Consider the following 27,857-nt stretch of genomic DNA (forward strand, 5'->3'; position numbering starts at 1 on the left):
GGCCACCTATACTGAGTTTGTCTAGAGAGTTGGCTCTGGGGTTCCTGTTTGCTAGCCATGGCACTCTGGGCTCCTCTGGCTTCTGGGGCTCCTTTCACTTTTAAGGAAGGAAACAGCTCCTGGATCAGACATCTTTGGGGTGAGTAAACTCCTTAAAATATGCCTGTAACTAAATGTGCTATATGAAGTTAGAATGTGCCTGTAGTCTAATAATCTCATCAGGACTGTGTGTTAGAGAGGATGAGACGGTTGGATGGCATCACTGACTCAATGGGCATGAGTTTGAGCAAACCTGAGGAGAAAGTGAAGGACAGGGAAGCCTGGTATGCTGCAGTCCATTGGGTTGCACAGAGTCAGACGTGACAAATTGAAGAACGACACCACTACTGTGGGTTAGAGTCCCACCTAGGAGTTTCTTCTGTCTGATTAGAATCCTAAGGCTACAGTCGTGGGTTAAAGACCCACCCAAAAGAGGACAATGTCAGAGGTTAGCGCTACTGAGGTGCTCAAATGATTGGGTTAGAGTTCTGAACACTGGCTTAAGGTTCCAGGCCTTTGGATTTAATTGCCTATGTTTGTCTGTGTCTGACTCTTTTATGTGTTGGGATTGGCTAATAGGAGTTGGCTATAATGGCACCCCACTCCAATACTCTTGCCTGGAAAATCCCATGGATGGGAGGAGCCTGGTGGGCTGCAGTCCATGGGGTCGCTAGGAGTTGGGCACGACTGAGCGACTTCACTTTCACTTTTCACTTTCATGCATTGGAGAAGGAAATGGCAACCCACTCCAGTGTTCTTGCCTGGAGAATCCCGGGGATGGGGGAGCCTGGTGGGCTGCCGCCTATGGGATCGCACGGAGTCGGACGCGACTGAAGCGACTTAGTAGCAGCAGCATGGGATGAATGTGGCGAGACTTTATTCAACCTGTAATTAATGAGGGTCCTCTGAATCCGGAGATAAAACACCTTGCTCCTCGCCTGGAAATCTTGCTCTATGGAGGTGATGGGGGTTTTCCCCTTTGCCTAAGGTGACAGCACAGAGGTATTGTTACAGATGGATATTCTTTTTTAAAAAAAAAAAATTTGTTGCAGATTTGTTGATTTACAATCTTATGTTAGTTTCAGGTGTCCAGCAAAGTGATTCAGTTACACATATACTCAATCTTTTCCAGATTCTTTTTCCATATAGGCTATTACAGAATATTGAGTAGAGTTCCCTTTGTTATATAGGAGGTCCTGTTCAGTTATCTATTTTCTATATTGGTTGTGTGTGTATGTTCATCTTAAGCTTCTAAAGTATCCCCCCCAACAAAGTTCTCCTTTGGTAACCATAAATCTCTTTTCAAATTGTGGGAGTCTGGTTCTGTTTTTTGAATAAGTCCATTTGTGTCATTTTAAAAAATTAGACTGTACCTATGAGCAATATACTGTGGTATTTGTCTTGGTCTGACTTCTCTCATTATGACAATCTCTAGATCCATCCATGTTGCTGAAAATGGCATTCTTTCATTCTTTTTTATGGCTGAGTATTCTTCCATTGTATTTATGTATCACATCTTTTTCATCTGTTGATGGACCTGTAGGTTGTTTCCATGTCTTGGCTCTTGTAAACAGTGCCCCAAGGAACATGGGGGTGCTTGTTCCTATTCAAGTTATGGTTTTCTTCGGATATATGCCCAGGTAGTCTATTTTTTATTTTTTTTTATTTTTTTAATTTTTTTGGCCATTTAACATTTTTTTTAAATTTTATTTTATTTTTAAACTTTACATAACTGTATTAGTTTTGCCAAATATCAAAATGAATAAAATTTATTGGAGTATAGTTGTTTTACAATGTTGTGTTAGTTTTAGGCATATAGCAAAGTAATGCTGTTATATATATATATTAATTCATTTTCAGTTTCTTTTCTCATGTAGGTTATCCCAGAATATTGATTAGAGTTCCCTGTGCTATGCAGGAGGTCCTTATTGGTTATCTATTTCATAAATAGGGGTGTGTGTACGTTGATCCCAAGCTCCTGATTTATCCCTCCCTCCTACATTTCCCTTTAGTATCCATAAGTTCGTTTTCAGGATCCGTAAGTTTTCTGTTTTGTATTAAGTTCATTTTATCACTTTTTAAAATTAGATTCCACATATGAAGGATATATTTGTCTTTGACTTACTTCACTTCGTATGACAATCCCTAGGTGCATCCATGTTGCTGCAAATGGCATTCTTTCCTATGGCTGAGTAATATTCCTTTGTATTTCTGGACCACATGTTTATCTACTTCTCTGTTGATGGACATTTAGGTTGTTCCCATGTCTTAGGTATTGTAAATATTGCTGTAATTTACATTGGGGTGATTATTCCATTTTTGAATTATGTTTTTCTCAGGATATATGCTCAGGAGACAGATTGCTGGATATTATGATGGTATTATTTTTCTATTTCATTTTATTGAGTATAATTAATTTAAAATGTTGTGTTAGTTTCAGGTATATAACAGAGTGATTCAGTTATACATACACATATTCACTCATTTTCAGACTCTTTTGTCATACAGATTACTACAGATTATTGAGTACAGTTCCCTGTGTTATACAGTAGGTGCTTTGGGGTTACTGCTATTATATATATTAGTTGTAGATGTGGGCTTCCCAAGTGGCACAGTGGTAAAGAATCACCTGCCAATGCAGGAGACACAAAATAAGTGGGTTCAGTCCCTGGGTCAGGAAGATCCCCTAGAGCAGGAAATCACAACTCACTCCAGTATTCTGACCTGGAAAATTCCATGGATGGAGGGTCCTGGTGGACTACAGTCCATGGAGTCACGAAGAGTCAGACACATCAGTCGTGTATGTTTATCTCAGGCTCCTAAAGTATCCCTCCCCCAACATTTCTCCAGTGGTAATCATAAGCTTGTTTTCGATACCCATAAGTCGGTTTATATTTTGTAAATGAGTTTATTTGTGAAGTGAAATGAAAGTCGTTGTCTTATCCAACTCTTTGTGACCCCATGGCCTATACAGTCCATGGAATTCTCCAGGCCAGAATACTGGAGTGGGTAGCCTTTCCCTTCTCCAGGGGGTCTTCCCAACCCCGGGATCAAAGCCAGGTCTCCCACATTGCAGGTAGATTCTTTACTAGCTGAGCCACCAGGGAAGCAAGTTCATTTGTGTCATTTTTTAAAAATTAGATTCCACTTACGAGTGATAACATATGATATTTGTCTTTCTCTGTCTTTTTTTTTTTTTTTCTGGTAGACAATTTATTTTTTTTTTAATTTTATTTTTAAACTTTACATAACTGTATTAGTTTTGCCAAATATCAAAATGAATCCGCCACAGGTATACATGTGTTCCCCATCCCGAACCCCCCTCCCTCCTCCCTCCCCATTCCATCCCTCTGGGTCGTCCCAGTGCACCAGCCCCAAGCATCCAGTATTCTCTGTCTTACTTTACTTATTATGACATTCCCTAGGTCCATCCATGTTGCTGCACATGTCATTAATTAATTCTTTTTATGGCTGAATAATATTCCATTGAATATATTTACGACAAATGCTTTATTCATTCCTCTGTTGATGGACATTTAGGTTACTTCCATATCTTCGTAAATGTAAATAGTGCTGCAATGAAGATTGGCGTGCATGTATATTTATGAATCATGGTTTTCTCTGGATATGTACCAGGAGTGGGATTGGTAAATCATATGGTAACTCTATTTTTCGTTTTTCAAGGAACTTCCATAATGTTCTCCGTAGAGACTGTGTCAATTTGCATTCCCACCGAGAGTGCAACAGTGTTCCCTTTTTTCCATACTCCATCATTTGTTGTTTGCAGATCTGGGGATGAAGACCATTCTGGCTGGTGTGAGGTGATACCTCATTGTACTTTTCATTTGCATGTTTCTGATAATTAGTGATGTTGAGCATCTTTGCATATGCTTTTTGGTCATCTGTGTGTCTTCTTTGAAGGAATGTTTGTTTATACACTCTGCCTACTTTTTATGGGATTGTTTATTTGACACAGAGGTGCATGAGCTATTTATATATTTTGGAGATTATTCTGCTGTTGTTTGCATTGTTTGAAAATATTTCCTCTCATTCTGTGAGTTGTCTTTTTGTTTTTGGTTTCTTTTGCTGTGTGGAAGCTTTTGACTTTCATTAAGGGTCACCTGTTTGTTTTTATTTTTATTTTAATTACTCCAGGAGGTGGATCAAAAACCATTTTACTAAAATAAAAAAATACTGCTGCAACTTATGTCAAACAGTGAATGTTCTGCCTAGGTTTTCCTCTGAGGGTTTTATAGAATCTGGGTTTACATTTCGGTCTTTGATCCATTTTGAGTTTATTTTTGTGTATGGTGTTAGAGAATGTTCTACATTCATTATTTTACATGTAACTGTCCAGTTTTCAAGGCACCACTTATTGAAGAGACTGTCTTTTTTGGTTCGCTAGTATTTTGTTCAGGATTTTTCCATCTGTGTTCTTCAGTGATATTGGCCTGTCATTTTCTTTTTTTTGTTTTTGTGTGTGTGCTTCTCTGTCTGGTTTTGCTCTCAAGGTGATGGTGGCCTCATAGAATGAGCTTGGGAGTGTTCCTCCCTCTGTAATTCTTTTTGGAAGAGGTTGATAGAATCTCTAAGTGTTGGATAGAACTATCCGAGAAGCCACCTGATCCTGGACATTTTATTGGAAAATTTTAAATCACTGTTTCAGTACTTGTGATCTGTCTACTCACGTTCTCTATTTCTTCCTTGTTTAGTCTTGAAAGGCTGTACCTCTCTAAGAATCTGTCATTTCTTCTAGATTGTCCATTTTATTTGCATAGAGTTGTTTATAGTAGTCTCTTATGATACTTGGAGTTCGACACGAGTGTATTCTTGATGAAACCAGCCCTGATTACCTTGTCGTGGTGTGAGCATAAATGTAAGGTGAGGGAGTATAAAGCAGGAAAAGTCTCCCCCCGACACACAGAAGAATGCACCCTAATCCGGCTAAGGAATTTCTTTTTTTTTTTTTCTCCTTCCAGTTTTATTGCAATATAATTGACTTAGAGCACTGGGTAAGTTTAAGGTGTACAGCACAATGATTTGACTTACACACACAATGAAATGATTGCCACAGTAAGTTTAGGGAACATCCGTCATCTCATATAGATATAAAAGAAAAGAAAAAAATTTTTCCTTGTTTTGATGCACGATACTGGATGCTTGGGGATGGTGGACTGGGATGACCCAGAGGGATGGTACGGGGAGGAAGGAGGGAGGAGGGATCAGGAAGGGAAACACATGTATACCTGTGGTAGATTCATGTTGATATATGGCAAAACCAATACAATATTGTAAAGTTAAAAAATAAAATAAAAATAAAGAAAAAAAATCAGATGAAGGAAGTAAAAATGTCACACTTCCAGTTATAAGATAAATCAGTACTAGGGATGCAATGTCTTTGGGCTTCCCCCATTGGTTCAGATGGTAAAGAACCTGCCGGCTAAGGAATTTCATACAATAGGGGACATTCTGGTGTTTCCTCACTAAAAAGTCCAGTCCTATTGTATATCAGCCAGAATAGCAGGGAGGTAGTTCTGAACTACTTTTATATATTTGTGCATGCTGCTGCTGCTAAGTCACTTCAGTCGCATGTCCTACTCTCTGCGACCCCATAGACAGCAGCCCACCAGGCTTCCCCGTCTCTGGGATTCTCCAGGCAAGAACACTGGAGTGGGTTGCCATTTCCTTCTCCAATGCATGAAAGTGAAAAGTGAAAGTGAAGTCGCTCAGTCGTGTCCGACTCTGTGCGGCCCCATGGACTGCTGGCTACGAGGCTCCTCCGTCCATGGGATTTTCCAGGCAAGAGTACTGGAGTGGGGTGCCATTGCCTTCTCCGATATTTGTGCATGCGTGATGTTAAAAATGAAATTTTACCAGGAAAAATAGCCATTGGTTGTGGTCTTAATGGCCATGGGCTACATAGAGGCCTTGGAGTCAATGTATTTCCCCTGAAAATTGCCCAGACATCTAGATTTGCTTATCAGTGATCTCTGCTGGAGGGGTAAAGTATTTTGGTCATGTACCAGAAAGATTAAACCCCAGCATGCTCAGAAAGGAAGTGAGGAAATCGGTGTTTGAATGTGTGTGCTCCTGAATTGCTCTCTGAAAGTCAGCTCTGCCTGAGTCTAAGACAGCTTCCTCTTTCACTTTCTTCAATGTGATGCAATCACTGTCTCAGCCTCCTACACACTAGGTAAGTTTTTCTACATGGAGACTGAGACAGAGCCTGAACTTCTATAGGACCCTCCTCAGTAGACAAGTATGCCCTCAGCACATGGGAGGGCAGAAATATTAGGAGCCTGTGACCAAATGGGCTGCGGTCTTGGATCTGGTGGGACAGATTCCTTGGAAGCTGGGTAGCATGTGTGCCTTTCAAGCTATAGTTTGACAACCACATATAATAATGGAAAACTATTCAAGGTTCTTTATGTGAACACTCAGATCCAAGCTGGTCACCTTGAGACTGTCCATTCTTCTCAGTGGTTTCTCCAGGGAGCTCATACAGCCAACGCTTTCCAGAAACCAAACTAGGAGATGGAATTGGGTCCTAAATTAAGGGGTGATGCCTCAAGTTTGCCCATTTTCTTCCTAGAGAGGAACAAAGCGCTCTAAGCCACAGATAGAGAAGCCCTGAAGGCTTTCCTACACCTCCCACGAATGCAAGGGCTTTCCAGGGAGACCTCAAGTTCCTGATAAGAGTACTGGTTGATATCCACTTCAATCCATGAAGTCTGGGAAGAGGCAGCAAGCATTGGTTAAAGACAGTTGGTCCAGGCTCTGTTTTCTGGACAAAAGGTAAACTATTTTGAGCACTACAGTGGGAGAAATTGGTCAGTCAACTGCAGAGCTCAGTTTGGGCTGAGGAGTGGCCAGGAAGAGCCAAGACAGATGACCCAATAGTAATAAATTCCATCCAGGCACCAAAACGCCAAACTTCAAGCAATAGCCTGAAAAGAAACATGTGAAGGAAACAAAGCCTCTGATAATATCTTTCTTAAATAGCAATTAATCCTAACCTTGTCAGTGCTTATGTAACGCTCCAGTCCTGGTGGTACAAAACTCTGTGACCTGGGATTATCATTTTCTACAGAATTTGAGACTCATTAACCAAATTGAGGATGATTTCCCACAAGCTTGAAGAATGTACAAGGAGAAATGGGGGGATTGAAGCATAAAGCATTGACCAGTTTAAAGTGGTTTTGCCTCCTTAAACAGGCTGTTGATTAATCAAACCTTGAGTTATTTTTAGAGGCAGCACTATGCATATGCCAAAAAGGAGCCTATGTTTCTAGGATGACTGCAGAACGAAGAGGGTTCAGTCTGTGGAACTCTCCGAGTAGGAATGTTGCCAGGGGAGAACTGTATGAAGTCCTTCAATGCAGAAAATCGGGCTTCTAGCAGCATGAATAGCTTACATGAACTAATTCAAGACTAGCCAATTAGCTTCCAAGTTTGCAGTTCCCCTAAACCCTTTCATTTTACTTCAAACTCTGGATTGAGGAGACAGATTTCAGAGCCCCACTTCTGTCTTCTTGCTAGTCCACCTTGGATTCAAGTTTTTCTCTCAAAAGCCCGTTCCATAGTATTGGCTTCTAGGTGCATCAGGCAGTAAGCCCTTGCTGGGGAACACTAGTGACTGATAGGCCTGGAATTAGATTCCTCTCTGAATTCCTCTAGATCTGACACTGTTATACTCCTCTTGCTCTAAAGCAGAGCTTGTGTTCCTTAACACTCAAATGTATCCTGGGATAAAAGTAAGGACTCTGGATATATTCCAATACACTTCTTCAGGCACAAAGCCTCGAAGGCTACATCAATAAATGACATGAATAAAGAAGAGAAACAGATGATAGGGACAGTAAGATCGTCTCTCAGTGCAGTGTCCGATAACCTATTCAGAATAGCACAAAACCATCTTGGATGGCTTTTTTCCTTTAGAATTGTACTCATATCTCAAATACAGTGACTTGGGTTCTAGATCACTGCAATAAAGTGAAAATTGCCATAGAGTAAATCAGTAGGAATTTGGGGGATTCCCAGTGCTTATAAAAGTTGTTAATCCTATTGTACACTTACTAGAAGATGTCTAAAAAATGCACATAGCTTAATTTACAAAGGTAAGACAGTTACAATAGTAATAAAGACAACTGATCAGGTCACCATAAGAAATAAAATAAGGAAAGAGATTAAAATATTTGAAGAATTAACAATATGTGGAACAGGGACCCCAAGTGAATACATGATGTTGGGAAATGATGCCATAGACGTGTTCAATGCATGGACCATAAACTTGCAGTTTGTAACAAAACACAGTATTTGTGGTGCATGATTACATGCAGTAGAATGTTTGAAAAGTATGCCTGTTAATCAATTAAAACCAGTCATGAAAAGAGACTGACTCTGGCTTTTGAAAAGAATGGAGCAGCATTTTTCTCAGGGAACACACCCCATTTTGCCCCTTGCCTTCTGTGTTATTTTACCCATCTCAGATCAAGTCTGGGACATGAAACTTTAAGGTTTGCATTAGGGACACTGCTGAAGAGTTTGCCGGAATGTGGTGCTCACCAGGAATCCTTTAATCGAAGAGATAGACAAAATTTGGGCTTCCATAGGTGAGGACTGGAGAGACGAGCACCGCAAAATACAGGTCATTCAGAGACCTGCCCAAACTTGCTCTCAGGCCTAGAATGCCCAGACAGGACATTCCATCTTATAAGCCTTGTAGTTCTCTGTGAGGTCAAAGTCTCAGTCTAAGAAAAATGGCCTCAGTTCAGTAGAGGGAGAATCTCAGGTTGGAGGGTCAGGTCCCAGGACTGGCCAGGACCATGGTGAGATCCCTGAGTGAAGAAAGAAGTATCACTAGACCCACAAATGAGGAGGCTTTACAGACCCCTGCCCCTATTCCTAACCCCAGAGGCTCCAGGCAGAGTTATAGGGATGAGAAGCCTCTTCATTTCTATCTGGTCTCAGCGAGGGAATGGATGGAACCCCAGTTCTTAGGAGGATGGCATCTTGGCCATCACCACTGGGAAGATGAGGACCATCAGTGCTGATGAGAGGATCTCTCCCACCAAGGAGGAAGGCTCACAGAGTGGCGCTGCCCCTGTCAAGGAGAGATGCACAGAGAAGTGCCCTGATTCCCCACTAGGGACTCAGAGAGGTGAGGGCTTCGTTTGGGGGCAGGAGGACTGCAGTCCGTAGTGTGAAGGGTCCTGGGCTCTGACAGACAGCATGGTGAGGACCCTAAGGGATGACCCAGGGACCGCTGAACACTGAACGACGGGGTCCCCACAGAGCCCCGCCCCTTCCATCATTCCTTAGAGATCGTGCACAGGGCAGCCATAGCCGAAAGTGTCTGCAAAACTTCTGTGCTGGTGGTGAAGAGCTCGGACTGATGTTCAGCGCGTTCGTGTGGCTAAGAGTGGATTCCCAGGACTGATCTGAAGGCAAAGTGAGGACCTGAATGTGGACTCCAGGGACCATTCCCCTGTCCTGTAACAAAGATAACTCCCAAAGTCTCATCTCTGTGATTGGCAGGGGAAGGTTCCTACAACTCTCTTAGGCCGATTTCTTCGGTACATCGTGATCTAAGACATTCTGTAAGATAAGCGATTACTTGATTCTGTAAATGAAGGAAACCTAGGCCCTAACTCCACATCTTATTCAGTAAGCTGGTTCAAGATAACATGGCATTACAATATGTTATTTCCTTTACAACATGAAAACACTAAACAGTGCAATATGTGGGATCAAGAAATAGAGGGAATGTAAGATGGATGGTATTTTGTTTCCTCATTTTTCCTAATTGTGTTTTACAAAATTATAAGTGACCATGTATGCTTCGTTAATTCAAAAATGTAAAATTAAATTCTAAGAAATTCATCCTCATGCTCACAGGCTCATTTATTCCCTAAACAGTAATTGAGCCTCTGCTCATAGAAGACTCCATGCTAGTACTTGGAGAGCTGAGAAAAAGATCTAGCCACTCACCATAAAATTATAGAGTCAAAAAGCAGCTGTCATGTAAAGGAAATGGTGACATGACAGCAGCCAAATGTGAATTCCCTGATGCAAAGTAGTGATGGGCCTTGGGAAAGTATAAGTCTATCCGTGGGAAGTAATTATAAGTTGAGTGCATGGCAGGCTGGATGAGACTGTGGCAATCGTGACCAGGGACCAGGTTCTCCATGGTGGGCCGCATAGTTTAAAGACAAAGCCTGGGATGGGAAACTGCCCTTACAGTTACAGGCACACCTCACTCTGTTGCACGTTGCTTTATTGTATTTCACAGGTACTGCTTTTCTTTTCTTTGTTCTTTTTCTTTACCAAATTAAAAGTTTGTGTCAGTCAACCTTGCTTCCAGCAAGTCTTTCGGCTCCATGTTTCCAACACCGTTTGCTCACTTCATGTCTGTGTGTCACGTTTTGATACCTCTTGCAATGTTCACACCCTCAGCAGCAAAAATGATGGACTCAGTGAAGGCTCAGATAATGGTTAACATCTTTTTTCTTTTAGCAAAGAGGTGTTTCTATTTAAGACATCTATATTGTTCTGAGGCACAATGCTATTGCCCACTTAATAACCTATAGTATAGTATAAACATAAATTTTATGAAAGCACTGGAAACCAAAAAATTTGTATGACTCAATTGTGATATGGACTTTCCTTTGGGGGTGGAGACCCAAACCTGCAGCATTTTCTGAGTCTGCCTGGGATTATGAGTAAATCAGAGAGAAATCATGTGAAGCTGGCATGGAATGTGTCCTGTGCACTCATTCAAGTACAGGGAAACCCTGTGCAGATTAGATGGTTTATTCATGTTGTCTTCTGTCTGTGGAGTTTCCCAGAAATCAGGGTGGCACTCCCCTGAGGTGGGATGATAATTTGAAGTCGCTGGACTGGTGTACTCTGCCCTCAGGGTGCGGGTGCCAGAGCACACGCCACTAAAAAAAATAATAATAATTGAAATCAAGTTATCTTGACTGTAATTTGGCAAGCAATTGGGAAGGAATAGACACTTTTGGGTGGTTAAATGAATGAAAGTGGGAGTGGTTTATGAAAAAGGTCAAGTGAGAGATAGGTAAGATTGGGGCCTTTGAAACATTTTGGAGCTTTCTGTTACATCGGCTGAGGATGTCTACCTCATGGTGACCTTCAGTGGCATACTCTTAACTGGGATATGCTAGGTTTCCTTGCTAACCAGTATTTTTCTGATTTATTTATTGATGAGTTTGGAGAAAAGTCTACTCCTGTGAAATGACCACCACAGTTTATGCCATAAACATATCCATTACCTCCAAAATTTCCCTCTCATCCTTTTTTAAGTTTATTTTTTATTGGAGTTTAGTTGCTTTACAATATTGTGTTGTTTCTGCCATATATCAACATGAATTGGCCATAGGTATACATATGTCCCCTCCCCCTTGAACATCCCCCCACCTCCCACTCCTCCCCACCCATCTAGATTATCACAGAGCACCATTTTGAGCTCCCTGCATCACACAGCAAATCCCCATTGGCTGTTGATGTTCCATATGGTAATGTGTATGTTTCAGTATTACTCTCGGTTTGTCCCTCCCTCTCGTCCGCCCCTGTGTCACCAAGTCTGTCCTCTACGTCTGCATCTCCATCCTGCCCTGCAAATACATTCATCAATGCTGTCTCCTAGATTCCATGTATATGTGTCAGGATACGATGTTTATATTTCTCTTTCTGACTTTCTTCACTCTGTATAATAGGCCCTAGGTTCACCCACTACATTGGAACTCACTCAAATATGGTCTTTTTATGGCTGAGTAGTACTTCATTTTATACAGAAACCAGAATTCTTTATCCATTCAGCGATGGACATCTAGGTTGTCTGTGGCCTATCTGTTATAAATAGTGCTGCAATGAACATTGGAGTACATGTGCCTTATTCAGTTATGGTTTCCAAAGGGTTTATGCCCAGTAGTGGGATGGTTGGGTCATGTGGTAATTTTAGTCCGAATTTTTAAGGAAACTTTATACTGTTCTCCATAGAGGCTGTATCAATTTACATTCCCACCAACAATGCAAGAGAGTTCCCTTTTCTCCACACCCTCTCCAGCATTTATTGTTTATAGACTTTTTGATGATGGCCATTTTGACAGATGCTTTCTCACCCTTTATGTTTTATGTCTGGGATAAGAACACTTGCCATAAGATTTGACCTCAGAGAGAGTGTACAATATGGTATTTTTAGCTATAAACTCTATATTATATAGTATAATTAAACTTTGTAACTTTTGATTAATACTGAAAATTGGAATACTGCCTGCTGTATCAGTGAATAAACACTGTCAATTATCAACAGTTGCAGCCACCACGGATGGTGAACCCTGAGGGAACACAGGATGTAAAAATACAGGAAATGGGCCCCAGATATGTGAAGTTCATATCAAAGGAATGATTTCAGTGAGCCCCGATTCTTGCATCTTTCCATATATGGAAAAGGGCTAAATTCCTTAACCAGGGTTATCTGGTTTTCCTTCATTTATCATAATCTTTTGATATTCAGACTACCTGCCCTTTGTTGCAAAACTTCTATGTAACCTGGCTCCTCCCCTCCCTTCTTTGGAGCAGTTCTCTCAGGGTTACTCGAGACGCTGCCTCCTGGGATGAAGTCCTAAATGTTTGTACCAAAGAGAACATACCTGTCAGCTTTTAGGTTGTGAATGTTTTTTTTTTTCTTTTAATTTATTTATATTAATTGGAGGCTATTTACAATATTGTACTGGCTTTTGCCATACATTAACATGAATCAGCCATGGGTGTACATTGTTCCCTTTCCTGACCCCCCTCCCACCTCCCTCCCCATCCCATCTCTCAGGGTCATCCCAGTGCACCAGCCCTGAACACCCTGTCTCATGTATAGACTGTGAATGTTTTTTAAATCTACAGTTCCTTCTCATTCACCCTCCCATAGACCATGGTAACCACCACTCTGCTCTCTGTTTTTTTGACTTTGACCATTTTAGATTCTTCATCTAAATGGCATGCAGTATTTGTCCTTCTGTGTCTGGCTTATTTCACTGTAGCAGAAGGTCCTCTAGGTTTATGCACGCTGTCATAACTGGAGAGGTTAGCTTCTTTTTAAGGCTGAATGGTGTTCCATTATATGTATATTTTGCATCTTCTTTATCCATTCATCTGTCACTGGACACCTAGGCTGCTTCCCTTTCTTGGCCATTGTGAGTAGTGCTGCAATGAACATGGGAGTGCAGAGCTCTCTTCGAGGTCCTGATTTCATTTCCTTTGGATAGTAGTGGAATGTGGAAAGTATTATGTGTTATTTTTGATTTTTTGAGGAACTGCTACACTGTTTTCCCTGTAAATTGGCTGTACCAATTTATATTCCTACCAGCAGTGTTGAATATGTATAGTTTACTAAGAAACTTGCAAACTGTCTTCCAAAGTGGCTCTACCATTTTGCATCACCACCACCAAGGAATGAGAGTTCTTGTTGATTCACATCCTTACCAGCATTTGGTGTTGTCAGTCCTTTGAATGCTGGCCATTCTGAAAGGGATGTCGTGGTATTTGCTTGTTTTTTTAATTTGCAGTTCCCTAATGGTATATGATGTGGAGCATCTTTCCATATGCTTGTTTTCCATCTCTGTATCTTCCTGGGCAAGGTATCTATTCCTATCTTTTGTCCATTTTTTAATTAGATGTTTTCTTCTTATTAATATTAAGAGTTCTTTGTATATTTTAGATTAGAGCCTTCATCAGATATGTCTTTTGCAAATATTTTCTCCTAGACTATGGCTCATCTTCTTGTTCTCTTGATGTATTTTTATAGAGCAGAAGTTTGAAGGGAATAAAATCTAGGTTATCAATTATTTCTTTCATGGATCCCCATCACTTTTTCTGTGATGATATTTTGTTGATTGGTTTGCTATGTGGCACATGGGATCTTAAATCGCCAACCAGGGTTTGAACTCACAGCCCTTGCACTGCAGGCACAGTGTTTGTAAAATTTTAGCTTTTTTATTTTGTGTTGAGGTATAGCAAATTAACAATATTGTGAAAGTTTTCAGGTGAACAGTGAAGGGACTCAGCCATACATATACAGGTATCCACTCTCCCCCAAACCTCCATCAATACTGCCACATAATACTAAGCAGAGTTCCCTGTGTTACAAGGTACATTCTTGTTGCTTATCCATTTTAAATATAGCAGTGTGTACATGTCCATCAGAAATCCCCTAACTATCCCTGTCCCACATCCTTCCCCAGCGGCAACCATAAATTTGTTCTCTGAGACTGTAAGTCTTTCTATTTTGTAGTTCAATTCATTTGTATCATCTCTTCTTAAATTATACATCTAAGATATGTCATATAATATTTCTCCTTCTCTGTCTGAGTCACTTCAATCAGTAATGATCTCTAGGTCCATCATGTTGCAGATTGGCGGTTGTCACAGGAGAGGGTTGGAGGATGGATGAAATGGGTGTAAGTGTCCAAATGGCATAAACATTCACAACTTTCACTTACAAAATAAAGAAGCCCTAGTGTTCTTGCCTGGAGAATCCCAGGGATGAGGGAGCCTGGTGGGCTGCCGTCTATGGGGTCGCACAGAGTCGGACACGACTGAAGCGACATAGCAGCAGCAGCAGCAGCAGGGATATAATGTACAGCATTGTGACTGTAGTTAATCGTTGCTGTTGCTAGTGGCCAAGTGGTTTCCTACTCTCTGCAACCCCATGGATTGTAGCTTGCCAGCCTCCTCTGTCTTTGGAATTTTCCATGCAAGAATACTGGATTGGGTTGCCGTGTCGTCCTCCAGGGCATCTTCCCCACCCAGGAATTGAACCCGCATCTCCTGCTCAACAGGCAGATTCTTTACCACTGAGCCACCAGGGAAGCGCATAGTTCATAATACTGTATTGTATATGTGAAAGTTCCTGAGAGAATATTTACTGAAATTGTATTTTATTTTTTAACTTTACAATATTGTATTGGTTTTGCCATATATCAAAATGAATCCGCCACAGGTATACATGTGTTCCCCATCCTGAACCCTCCTCCCTCCTCCCTCCCCATACCATCCCTCTGGGTCGTCCCAATAACCCTGTATACGAGACAGCAAAAGAGACACTGATGTATAGAACAGTCTTTTGGACTCTGTGGGAGAGGGAGAGGGTGGGATGATTTGGGAGAATATATATATATATATTTAAAGTGAGGTATAGTTGTTGTGGGCTTCCCTGGTAGCTCAGATGGCAAAGAATCTGCCTGCAATGTAGGAGACCTGGGTTTGATCACTTAGTCAGGAAGATCCCCTGGAGAAGGGAATGGTTACCCACTCCAGTGGGTAATTCTTACTTGGAGAATTCCATCGATAGAGGAGCCTGGCAGGCTACCGTCCTTAGGGTCAAAAAGAGTTGAACAAGACTGAGCAACTAACACTTTCACTTCATTTTCATAGTTGATGTACAATATTTTATGTTTCAAGGACACAACAAAGTGATTCACAATTTGTAAATGTTATGTTCCATTTATAGTTGTTATAGAATATTGGCTATATCCCCCTTGTTTTGCAATATATCCTTGTAGCTTATCTATTTTATACATATGAGTTTGCACCTCTTAATCTTCTATCCGTGCCCTTACCCTCCCCTTGCTACTCTCCCCTGGTAACTACTACTAGCTTGTTCGCTGTGAGTCTGCTTCATCTCCCTAGTCTGTTTTATTTTTTAATTCTCCATATAAATGGAATTATACAGCATTTGTCTTCCTCTATCTCACATATTTCAGTTAACATAATGCCTTCCAATCAATCCATGTTCTTGAAAATGGCAAAAGTTCATTCTTTTTTCTGACTGAGTAATATGCCATTGTGTGTGTGTGGATCTTTTCAAATTAGTGGGTTTTTTTTTTTTCATTTTTAGCAGTAATTTAAAGTAAGTTGAGTGCCGAAGAATTGATGCTTTTGAACTGTGCTGTTGGAGAAGACTCTTGAGAGTCCCTTGGACTACAAGGAGATCCAACCAGTCCATTCTAAAGGAGATCAGTCCTGGGTGTTCTTTGGAAGGAATGATGCTAAAGCTGAAACTCCAGTACCTTGGCCACCTCATGTGAAGAGTTGTCTCATTGGAAAAGACTGTGACAGAGGATGAGATGGCTGGATGGCATCACTAACTCGATGGATGTGAGTCTGAGTGAACTTCGGGAGTTAGTGATGGACAGGGAGGCCTGGCATGCTGCAATTCATGGGGTCGCAAAGAGTGGACTGAACAACTGAACTGAACTGAAAGTTAATTCAAGCTTCAATGCAGGTTATTCTGACTTAAGGTAGCATCACATGGCATACTTCTGAGTACATTCCTGAAAAATTCTTTTGTAATTATTTCTGTTTTATAGATCTATGCAACCTCTGGCACTGGGTAGGCTATCATCTGGGTTCAGATCACATAGCAGTGAACAAATGGATACCAGAACTTTAGAAATCATGAAAGCAAGAGACCACAGTGATCTTAGAGTAGCGAACCGAGTGTTGCCATTAGTGTTCATGTCTGGATGATAAATTCTGTTGCAAATGCAACCTTAGGTAGTATGAACGGGTAGTCTTTAGGAAAATGAATTGTCACAGAGAATAAACTGCCTTGATATGGGTTGCCGTTCTTTTTTGTAATTGTGATTTGCCAATGAAGTGTATCATCCCCAACTGGACCTGCAGAATCTTGTGCTGGAGGGTCACTGGCCACATCACTAAGTTCCTTATTAATCCATTTCAGTGCCACAGTCTGTGCTTTTTGTCTGACTCCTCACTGTCTCAGTGTGTGCTCAAAGGTCTGGCCAAAACTCCTGATTATCTGGTGGCTGGGAAGGACTATCTCTTCTTCTCACACTGGCTGTGCCAGTCACAGGTGCCTTCTTAATAAACAGGGAGGTTGGCCTGGGGTGGAGTCACTGGCAGAGAGTAGATGAGACTGGAGGGGAAGGGGGGACGAGCAGTGGAAACCCTTAGACTCAGACAAGCATCAAGTACGTGATGGAGACCATCCAAATTAGTGGGTTCTTTTTTTTTTTTCAGATACACAACCAGGAGTGGGAATGCTGGGTCATGTGTTAGTTCTGCTTTTAGATTTTGAGGACTCTCCTTACTGTTATCCATGGTGGCTGCACCAATTGATATTCCCACCAACAGTGCATAGATCATGTCTGCATGCTCACCAGCATTTGTTACTTCTGTTCCTTTTGGATCATAGCCCTTGTGATAGGTATAAGATAATACCTCATTGTGGTTTAAATTTGCATTCATATGATGATTAATGGTGTTGAACATCATTTCATTTGCCTCTCAGCTATTTGTATGTCTTCTTTGGAAAAATGTGTATGTAAGTCTTCCTCCCATCTTTTTCTTGATTTTTTTTAAACTGTTATATCAACTGTTTATATATTTTGGATATTAACCCCTTATTGCTTACATCATTGGCAAATATTTTATCCTATATAATAGGTTGGCTTTTCATTTTGTTGATGGTTTCCTTTGCTGTGCAAAAGCTTTTAACTGTAATTACAACACATTTATTTACTTTTGCTTTTATTTCCCTAGCTTTCAGAGACAGATCCAAAAAAATATTGTTATGATTTGTGTCAAAGAGTGTTCTGCTCATATTATCTTCTAAGAGTTTTATGGTTTCCACTCTTATAGCTAGGTCTTTAATCCCTTTTCAGTTTACTTCTGTATATAGTGTTAGAGAATATACTGATCTCATTCTTTGAGAGCTACATATCGAAGAATGAGATTAGAGCGTAAATACAATTCGGTAATGTCAGAAAATTAAATGTGCTTTTACATTTAAGCCAGTAATTCAGTGTTTTCAGAAATTAATTCTGAAGAGACATCCACAACCATATGAAAATACATAAATGTCCAGGCACATGTTAATTGAGGGAACATGATATATCCACAGAGTGGAGTACTACGAAGCTATAAAAAGGAATGAGTACAATTTTGTAAACTAATATGGAGTGCTTCCATGATAGATAGAGATATATAAACGAATGTGGGAGTTTGGGGCTAATGTCGATGATACCAAGTCCAGTGCCTTCCCATTCTAGTATGAGGAGGCTTTGAGAGCTGAAGAAGAGAGAGCCAGAGCCAGAGCTGCAGCCAGGGCTCCTATGGTGCCAGGGCCAGTGCACTTTCTGGAGCATGTCCAAATTTCCTCCCACCCCTAGTGAAGTCTGAGCAGATACTTCACATTGCTTTTCAAGAAAGCAGGCAATCTTCCCACAAGAGGAGGGCCATGGTGGGGCTCATGGAAATTCAGCATATAACATATTTATTTGTGTTCCTATACAATATGCACAAATTGGAGGTTTTTCTTGTTTCTGTTTTTAAGTATTGTTCCTTTTAATTAAACATGTGTTTAGCTTCAGAGTCCAAGTATACTAATGGCACAGCTTTGACATGTACTGCAGATTATCCAGTTGAAAACTAAGGATTTTTGTATTACATAGCACAGACTGAAATCCTTGAATCATTTCTTGTCATTCGGAACAAGATAACATGATATTGCAATATGGATTTTTTGTGAATATGGAAATTTTTCCACAGTGAAGTCTGTGTGATTATCAGATACAGAAAAAAATTTTAAGAAGTATTCACTTCTTCGTTTGTTTTATTTGCTTTAGTCTTTCTTTGTAAAATTGAAGTTTATTTACCTGGATTGGCTTCGCTTATTTAAGAATGGGGGAGAAGTGAAATCCCAGTAAATTGCTTTCTTGCACACTTGCACTGTAATTGTTCAAATATCAATTTAGCATCTGCTCTTTGGAAGGCTTCTGGGTGGTTTTGGGGATGCTAAGAAAAATAAACTCAACCCCTTCTTATAGAATTCTAGAGTCTAAGAGCAGCATTCATATAAAGTAGCTGGTGAACTGAGATCTAGGGGCCTAATAAAAATGAGGTGTAAGGAGGTGAGGGGATTGAGGGCTTCCTCATGAGGAGTCTAGTGTAAATACACTGAGGCAAGGCACTTGGAGACTTTAGGACAATAAAAGTCTGGCAGCGGAAGGTAGTTTTAAGTTAGGCTACAGGGCGAGCCCACCAGGGAGGCTGTGGAAACACTGAATAGGGGTCAGACCCTCAGATGGCGGGTCAAAGTTCAGAGACTTAAGCCTGGAATGGAAAACTACCCTGAACAATTGCTTTGGAATTATGGGGCTTCCCAGGTGGCTCAGTGGTAAAGAACCCGCCCACCAATGCAGGAGACATGGGTTCAATCCCTGGGTCAGGAAGCTGCCCCTGGAGGAGGAAATGGCTACCCAATGCAGTATTTTTTCCTGGAGAATCCCATGGACAGAGCAATCTGTTCAGTCCATGGGGTAGAAAAGTGTCAGACACGACCGAGTGACTAAACAGGAACAGGAGTAGACCAAAGAGAAATCCCCCCTGGGGTGGGGATGGAATGTGCCCTGTGCTCCTGCCCCAGTGCCCGTGAACACAGTGCACAACCTAGATGTTTCATGCACATGCTCTCCAAGGAGGTTCTGTGAAATAAAAGTAGTAGTAGAATGAAACCGAAAACTCAGAAGCTAGTGGGCTGACACTGTTTGCTGTGAGTCGTGTAAACAGAGCTCATTTTATTGAAAGGGCATTCCATTCAGCGTTTTTGGCTATGTTGATAATTCCACCAAAGTCTGTGAGGTGAGTCTATTTTAGTTGATGGTGAAATTGATGAAGATGGGGGCTTATTTTATTTGGTTACTTATTTATTTGGCTATGCTTGGTCTTATCTTTGGCACACAGGATCCTTCATCTTCCTTGCAGCCTGAGAGTTCTTTAGTTGCAGCATGAGCAATGTTTCAGTTGTGGCATAGAGGATGTTTAGTTGTGGCATGTGAACTGTTAGTTGTGGCGAAGCTGTGGCATGTGGGACCTAGTTCCCTTATCAGCAGTGGAACCCAGGCCTCCTGCATTGGGAGTGCAGAGTTCTAACCCCTGGACCACTAAGGAAATCTCTAGGAGTTGTTCAGATGAAAGAGCAGCCGGGAAGGAAGACAGAATTAGTCTCAGAATCAAATTTAGATTCTTCAAATTCCATTCAGTTAAAAACGTACCCCCATACTCAAAATACGATCTTGTAGTGGAAATGAAAGATTCTTTCTAAACAGCATTTTGGACTGATTTGGTGTTCCATGTGCGAGAATGCCACAGATTCTCTGACATCTCCTGGATTTAAAAGATTCCTCAGGGTCGGTGGTATCCTCCAGGATAAAAATATTCATAATCTTAGTAAAAACAGATATTGTGTAAAGTCTCAGTGTGGTCCAGGCACTGTGCCAGGTGCTTTAGCTACATGCCACTAGCCCTACAACAGCCACTTCACCTGAGGCTCCCCCAGTTTGTGATGGACCCAAGTCCACACAACTGATATGAGACAGAGCTGGGACTAGAGCGCTGGTCTGAATTTAACCACAGCATGTACCCTTCCACTTGTCCCGGCCTGAGGTGCTCATGAGTCAGTAAATTCACTGTCTTCTAGCAGTCCAACATGTATCTTGAGTGACAGAAAGAAGGACTCTGTGATGAAAACACTGGGATGGAATGCATAGCCAAGACAATACAAACACCATAATAATTAAGAGGTGTGAATAAAGGAGAGAAGGGGGTAATGCTCAGTTAGCATATGATCACCTGCATGTGCAAATTCAAACACGCTCAAGTGATCGAGGGCTTACAAGATTATCTGGTGCTATCCTTCTATGTAGAAAGTAATTTTATATGTTTTAATTAAAAATAGTTATTTCTATTTATTTTTTGACTGCTCTTGGTCTTAGATGTGACATTTGGAATCTTTGTTGCCACATGCAGGCTCTTTAGTTGCAGAATGTGAGATTTTAGTTGTGGCACGAGAACTCTTAGTTGTTGGATGTGAGATTTTTAGTTGTGGCAAGTGGGATCAAGTTACCTGACTAGGGATCAAACCTAGGACCCCTGCATTGGGAGTGCATAACCACTGGACCAACAGGGAGGTGCCAAGAGTAAATATTTTAGAACTACCCTAAATCTGGTGACTCAGATGGTACAGAATGCGCCTGCAATGCAGGAGACCCGAGTTCGATCTCTGGGTTGGGCACAATCCCTGGTGGAGGGCATGTAACACACTTCAGTATTCTTGCCTGGAGAATCTGCATGGACAGAGGCGCCTGGCAAGCTACAGTACATGGGGTCACAAAGAGTGGGACATGACTGAGCGATTAAAGCTGGCTGAAGAGCAGGAATATATCACCGCTATCTCTTTGACATTGTGACATCTGTCCTGAGTTCCTTAATTTCTGCTGCATTTTCCTCATCTTACATCACTTTTGGGACTGAGACCCGTTTACTCCAAGATTTGCTAGAGGGTAACTGCTCACTATTTGTAGGAATATGCATTCCCCAGGAAGCCTTTAATCGAGGGACAGAAGCTGATATGGGAACCTCCATGAAGGAGGACTGAGGGACAATCACCCCTGAATATAGTGGTCACCCAAAGACTAAGAAGAGGAATCTTAGCTCAGTAGAAGGAGCAGTCCCAGGCTGTGGTAGATGTAGAGAGGATGCTAAGCAAAAGGAATCAGAAGGACTCAAGTTGCATTCCCACAGTCTATTCTCAGAGGCCCTGATGGACTAGGATCACATGAGGATCATCCTGACTTCCAACTTGGAATTCTCAGGAGACTAGGACCTTGATGTAAGACAAGAAGCTTCATAAAACAGAGAGTGGAGTTACAGGATTCATCACGTGTCAATGTGAGGACCTGAAAGTGGACTCACAGTAGCACATACTGTAAAAGGAGGCCCTGGAAAATCACTGATACTGTGGTCCCCAGGAAGCTCTGGGCACAGATGTCAGGTTGATTTCAGCCTAGAAAGTCTTAGCGAGGTGAGACCTCTGTCTAATACAATCAGCTGCAGTTTCGCAGAGGGAGGGACCTGAATCCAAGGAGGACTTCACATGAGATGCTGAGTGTTAGCGGGGACCCCTGCAGAGGGAGCCGAACAGAATTCTGTAAATTCTTAGCCCTGAGAAGCCCACAGGAGCTACTTCTGAGTGGTCCACTCATTCAACCTGTGTGATCTTAGGGAGGGCAGAGTCTCCTTTAGCCAGATCAGAAGCCAGATCTGCAGATGGGGGTGTCTTGACCATAACCGGACTTAAGGTGAGGACCATCAGTGCTAGTGAGAGGATCTCTCCCCCAACGAAGGAGGCTCACAGAGTGGCAACCCACCTGACAAGCAGAGATGCTCAGAGCAGAGCTCGCCTCACACCACTAGGGAGTTGGGAAGGCGAGGGCTCTGTTTGGGAGCTGCAAGACTCGGGTTCATAGGAGGGGGCATCCTGGGCTCCGATACCAGACAAGTAGGACCCAAGGAGGAATGAATATTGAGCTACCGGGGTTCCCATAGCACGCTGCCCCTGCCGTCATCCCTGGGAGACCCCACGTAGGACGTTATGCAGCTCCCCACCACTTCTGCTTTGAAAGCCAGCGGATCGACCGGTAGCTGCGGCGACCATATGGTGGAGACTTAGTGTTCAGGACTCGTCCGGAACCAAGGTGAGGCCGTGAATGTAGCTCATGGGTCTTTCCCAACCCTCCCAGTAATAAAAGTGACCCATCCACATCCCACCCCTGTGATATGGCTCTTATGAGTCCCTCAGAGCTATCGGCTGAAGGTGGTCTAGAGTGTCTCAGGCTAAGGCGTTGGTCTGTGGGGGTAGGCCCGGATTCTATCCCGGGAGGAGGTCTAGGTCCTAGATGAGGGACCTGAGGGCTGATGAGCAGACTTCGACACCGCCCAGGGGACCACACTGAGCGGCCCCCCCTGTACTGGGCTGTAGGAGGCCCCGGGTAGAGCTGGCCAACTGTGGTGCCCACCGGTGTCCACTGGAGGTGGTTTGGGGGAAGTGAGAGCCTTGCTGTAATGGAATAAACTCAGTTCCACAAAGGGACCTAGTCCGCAACAATATTAATGGCTCTGACGCTGAGTGAGGATGGGGCTCCTCCCATAAGAAATGGAGACACATAAGGCGCCAGTCCTATTTTGAGGACTGGGAGAATCGGGCGTTTTGACATGACACTTCCTGGGACATCTCAGGGAAGTGAGAGACCAGGTCAGTGGGGGCAGCCTCAGGTTGACAAGGGAGGGTTTCAGGTGTCCTGGTGGATGGTGAGAACCTTGGGGGCTGTGGATGTTCGACACCACGTCATTCAGACCACATCTCCCTGTCGTCATCCCTGGGAGACCTCAAGGATACATGTCGGTCCCCACTGTGGGCTAATGGGGACATAAGGGTCTTGGTCTGAATGGAGTGGTCAGCAGAGGAAGAAACCTTAGACCCTGTCATGAGTCAAATGTAGAGCTTGGTTGCTTCTGTGTCATGGCTATTGTAAATAGTGCTGCAGTGAACATGAGTACAAGTGTCTTTTTCCGTTACCATTTCCTCAGGATATATGACCACTAGTGGGATTGTTGGCTCATGTGGTAGTTTTATTCCTAGTTTTTGTAAGCAGAGTGAATTAAGTCAGAAAGAGGAAAGCCAATATCATATATTAATGCATATATATGGAATCCAGGAAGATGGTACTGATGAACCTATTTGCAGGGCAGCCGGGAGATGCTGACATAGAGAACACACTTGTGTACCCAGTGGGGGAAGGAGAGGGAGGGGCAGATTGAGAGAGTAACATTGAAAACGTACACAATATCATATGGAAAATAGATAACCAGTAGGAAGTAGTTTTATGACCAGGGAGTTCAAAGCCAGTACTCTGTGATAACTTAAGAGGGGTGTGACGTGGGAGGGAGTTTCAAGATGGAGGAGACCTAAGATATACCTATGGCCGATTCATATTGATGTGTGGCAGAAACTGGTACACTATTTTGAATTAATATTGTAAAAAAAATAATTTTATTTTCAAAAAGACATATAGGAGAAACCAGAAGCAAAAAAATATTTTAGACCTTGAATTGGGATCTTGTGTGGATCCACAGGGACATCAACCTGCCTGCACCAGATTTTGTTCTCAGGAGACCGTGTTTGGTAAAATAAGGTCATCTTCACTTCCTGCTTTTGGGACACGGAGTGATTGGCTTTTACTATCAAGCAGCCATCACTTCAGGAAAAAGTTGAGCTTCTCTACCAGGAGCCCAATTGAGGAACCTGAGTGAGGACTCATTGCATCCATCCCAACCCTCAGATTTCAGCCCAGGAAATCTCAGGGAAGGGCTGTGAGGCTGAGCACCTTCTTTTCTGTTTTATACGAAGTCTACGGGAGGGGAAATGTCTTGTCTGAAGGTGAAGACACCAGTCCGCAAATGGATGATGGTGCCCAACGTTTTAAGGAGCCAAGGTAAGGACCTTGAATGATGATCCCAGTGAACTCAAGATAGAAAAGACCTAATTACCTCTCAGCACTGTTTATCTATCTCCTGGCAGGGAGGTGGACTGAGGCATCCCCTCACTTGCCTCTGGATCATGGGGAGGTCTAAATTGTCTACATCAGAGTAGCAGAGGGAAGGGTGCCAAGGCTCTGCCAGCACTTGACATGATAATACTGAAGTAGAACTTAGAAAACCCCACTGCTGGCACCTGCTGTCACCTGAGTAGATCCAAAGCAGGGCTGAGAGGATGCAGAGGAAAAGTAAGGCCTCTGTTCTTCCTCTGTGGGATTCTGTGGGAACGTGGGAGGGAGTTTCAAGATGGAGGAGACATAAGATATACCTATGGCTGATACATACTGATGTGTGGCAGAAACTGGTACACTATTATAAATTAATATTGTAATATTGCAAAAAATAATTTTATTTCAAAAAGACATATAGGAGAAACCAGAAGCAAAAAAATATTTTAGACCTTGAATTGGGATCTTGTGAGGGTCCACAGGGACATCAACCTGCCTGCACCAGATTTTGTTCTGAGGAGACCATGTTTGGTCTGAGCAGGAAAACAGGAGCCTTATGGGTTCCTAGAGCAGTGTCCTCAAGGACACCTGCAGAGGCAGCCTTTGATTAAGCCAAGGTGGAGTGTCCCTGTTTTAAGGTGCTCATGTCATCTCATTCTCCATCCTCTAGGTGCCCCAATCTCCTGTGTATTGGCCCAGACTCCTGCCTGCGGTCTCAGACCACAGCCATCATGCCTCGTGGGCAGAAGAGTAAGCACCGTGCTTGTGAGAAACGTTGCCAGGCCCAAACTGAGACCCAGGGTCTTCATGATCAGGCTACCACATCTGGGGGAGAAGAGACCACCTCCTCCTCCCCTCCTGATTCAGAGAGCGCTCCGTCAAGCTCGTCTGCTGCTGGCACCTCCAAGGGGCCTCAGGGAGCCCAAGGCAGCACCAGTGCTGCTGCAGGTGCTATACGCAAAAGATCTGGTGTCGGTGGCGCAGCACGCTCAAGATCTGGTGTCGGTGGCGCAGCACGCTCAAGATCTGGTGTCGGTGGCGCAGCACGCTCAAGATCTGGTGTCGGTGGCGCAGCACACTCAAGATATGGTGTAGGTAGCGCAGCACGCTCAAGATCTGGTGTAGGTGCTGAGGGCCAAGTTCAGGAAGGTGAAAATTCCTCCCAGGCTTCAGCTGCTGCTGCGAGCTCTCACACAGATCTTCTGACCTGGAAGGCAGAGCTATTGGTGCAGTACATGCTGTATAAGTATAAGATGAGGGAGCTCATTAAGAGGTCCGAAATGCTGCAGGAAATCAAGAGAAGGTACAAGGAACAATTCCCTGAGATCCTTAGCAGGGCTTCCGAGTGCATAGAAATGTTGTTTGGCCTGGTGCTGAAGGAAGTCAGGCCCAACAGTCATTGCTATACCCTGGTGAGCAACCTAGATCTCAGCGACAGTGAGTCTATGAGAGGTGACTTGGGGCTGCCAAAGAATGGTCTTCTGATGCCTCTGCTGGGTGTCATCTACCTGAATGGCAACCACGCCCCTGAGGAGAAGATCTGGAAGTTCCTGAATATGCTGGGCATCTATGATGGAAGAAGTCACTTCATCTTTGGAGAGCCCAGGAAGCTCATCACAGAAGATCTGGTGCGGGAAGGGTACCTGGAGTACCGGCAGGTGCCCGGCAGCGATCCCCCTCGCTATGAGTTCCTGTGCGGTCCTAAAGCGCTCACAGAAACCAGCAAGACGAAAGTCCTTCAGTTTTTGGCCAAGGTCAAGGATTTGGTCCATCCTGCCTTGCAGCCGCAATATGAAGAGGCTTGGAGAGAGGAAGTAGAGAGCACCGGAGCCAGAGGTGCAGCCAGGGCTGGCACTTCTGCCTCAACCAGGCCTGGCACTGCTGCCTCAGCCGCTGCTGGCAGTTCTGCCTCAACCAGGCCTGGCACTGCTGCCTCAGCCACTGCTGGCCGTTCTGCTTCGGCCAGGCCTGGCACTGCTGCCTCAGCCAGCTCTGGCCTTTCTTCTTCGTCCAGGCCTGGCACTTCTGCCTCAGCCGCTGCTGGCAGTTCTGCCTCAACCAGGCCTGGCACTGCTGCCTCAGCCGCTGCTGGCCGTTCTGCTTCGGCCAGGCCTGGCACTGCTGCCTCAGCCAGCTCTGGCCTTTCTTCTTCGGCCAGGCCTGGCACTTCTGTCTCAGCCGCTGCTGGCACTTCTGCCTCAACCAGGCCTGGCACTGCTGCCTCAGCTGCTGCTGGCCCTTCTGCTTCGGCCAGGCCTGGCACTGCTGCCTCAGCCAGCTCTGGCCTTTCTTCTTCGTCCAGGCCTGGCACTTCTGCCTCAGCCGCTGCTGGCAGTTCTGCCTCAACCAGGCCTGGCATTGCTGCCTCAGCCGCTGCTGGCCGTTCTGCTTCGGCCAGGCCTGGCACTGCTGCCTCAGCCAGCTCTGGCCTTTCTTCTTCGTCCAGGCCTGGCACTTCCGCCTCAGCCGCTGCTGGCAGTTCTGCCTCAACCAGGCTGACACTGCTGCCTCAGCCACTGCTGGCACTTCTGCCTCAGCCAGCCCTGGCCCTTCTGCTTCAGCCAGGCCTGGCACTACTGCCTCAGCCAGCGCTGGCACTTCTGCCTCAACCAGGCCTGGCACTGCTGCCTCAGCCAGCGCTGGCCCTTCTGCTTCAGCCACTGCACACCCCAGGGCCGAGTCCAGCCGCTCATCTCGCCCCTAGTGTGATCTGAAGCCCGTTGTTCACTTTGTGGCTAGAGAAGCCGGTCAACCTGTGTTCCTGATATGCATCAATAACTTGTTGACTTTATTTCCCCCAATTTTCAGTTGTTAAAATTTTTCAACAGAAAGGTCATTTAGAGTCATGATATAAGTATATGAATAACATGGGTCACATACACTTTGCTGTTTGTGAAATTTAGGAGTAAGAATTTTGTTTTCTCCAATAAATATTGGAAATCCTCACATCACTTTTGTGATCCAGGATGAGAATAACATCACTTTAGGATGAGAGTGTCCTTAGAAATGTGAAAGACACCACACTAATAGAGGCTCAGAACATTGATACATTGTTAGGGAGAGAGCTGAAATTTCTTCAGATTTTGGCTGGCTTTACTCTCTGCTTAGTCTCCTTTTTTGTAAATGTAAAAGACACATACTTGCCTCTGCTTATGGTTTATGGTTTTCAAGAATGTTTGAGTTGAACTTAAATAATAAAAATAAAAATAAATAAAAAATAAAAAGAATGAGAATATAAATTATAGCAAATGATTTATTCGTGGCTCTTCTTTTACACAAACATTGAGAATCTGCTCTTAAGAAGTCTTCATGCTTGTACTGGTGATGTTTAGTCAGAAAAAGTTTAGCTCCTGTCCACTCATTACAGTTTCTCAGAGATGATGTCATTCTATGGAA

At 43.4% G+C, this 27,857-nt stretch overlaps 1 protein-coding gene across 6 annotated transcripts; it reads left to right on the forward strand.

Moving 5' to 3' along the window:
- On the forward strand, nucleotides 1-27,710 carry LOC129641119 (melanoma-associated antigen B1-like). 6 transcript variants are annotated; one of them, XM_055565911.1, is made up of 4 exons: nucleotides 8-139; nucleotides 6,632-6,834; nucleotides 15,953-16,212; nucleotides 25,132-27,710. In XM_055565911.1, the coding sequence occupies exons 3-4, from the start codon at nucleotides 16,190-16,192 to the stop codon at nucleotides 27,173-27,175; spliced, it is 2,067 nt and encodes a 688-aa protein (XP_055421886.1). In that variant the 5' UTR covers nucleotides 8-139; nucleotides 6,632-6,834; nucleotides 15,953-16,189; the 3' UTR covers nucleotides 27,176-27,710. The 6 variants fall into 6 exon arrangements, 4 of the variants coding, with proteins under 4 accessions (XP_055421884.1, XP_055421885.1, XP_055421886.1 ...); XR_008709090.1 differs by lacking the exons at nucleotides 6,632-6,834; nucleotides 25,132-27,710 and adding an exon at nucleotides 17,098-17,759 and having other exon boundaries at nucleotides 1-139; XM_055565909.1 differs by lacking the exon at nucleotides 6,632-6,834 and having other exon boundaries at nucleotides 1-139.
- The last annotated feature ends 147 nt before the right edge of the window (nucleotides 27,711-27,857 follow it).

Source organism: Bubalus kerabau, unplaced genomic scaffold (assembly GCF_029407905.1).
Source record: "Bubalus kerabau isolate K-KA32 ecotype Philippines breed swamp buffalo unplaced genomic scaffold, PCC_UOA_SB_1v2 scaffold_76, whole genome shotgun sequence".
Taxonomy (NCBI): domain Eukaryota; kingdom Metazoa; phylum Chordata; class Mammalia; order Artiodactyla; family Bovidae; genus Bubalus; species Bubalus kerabau.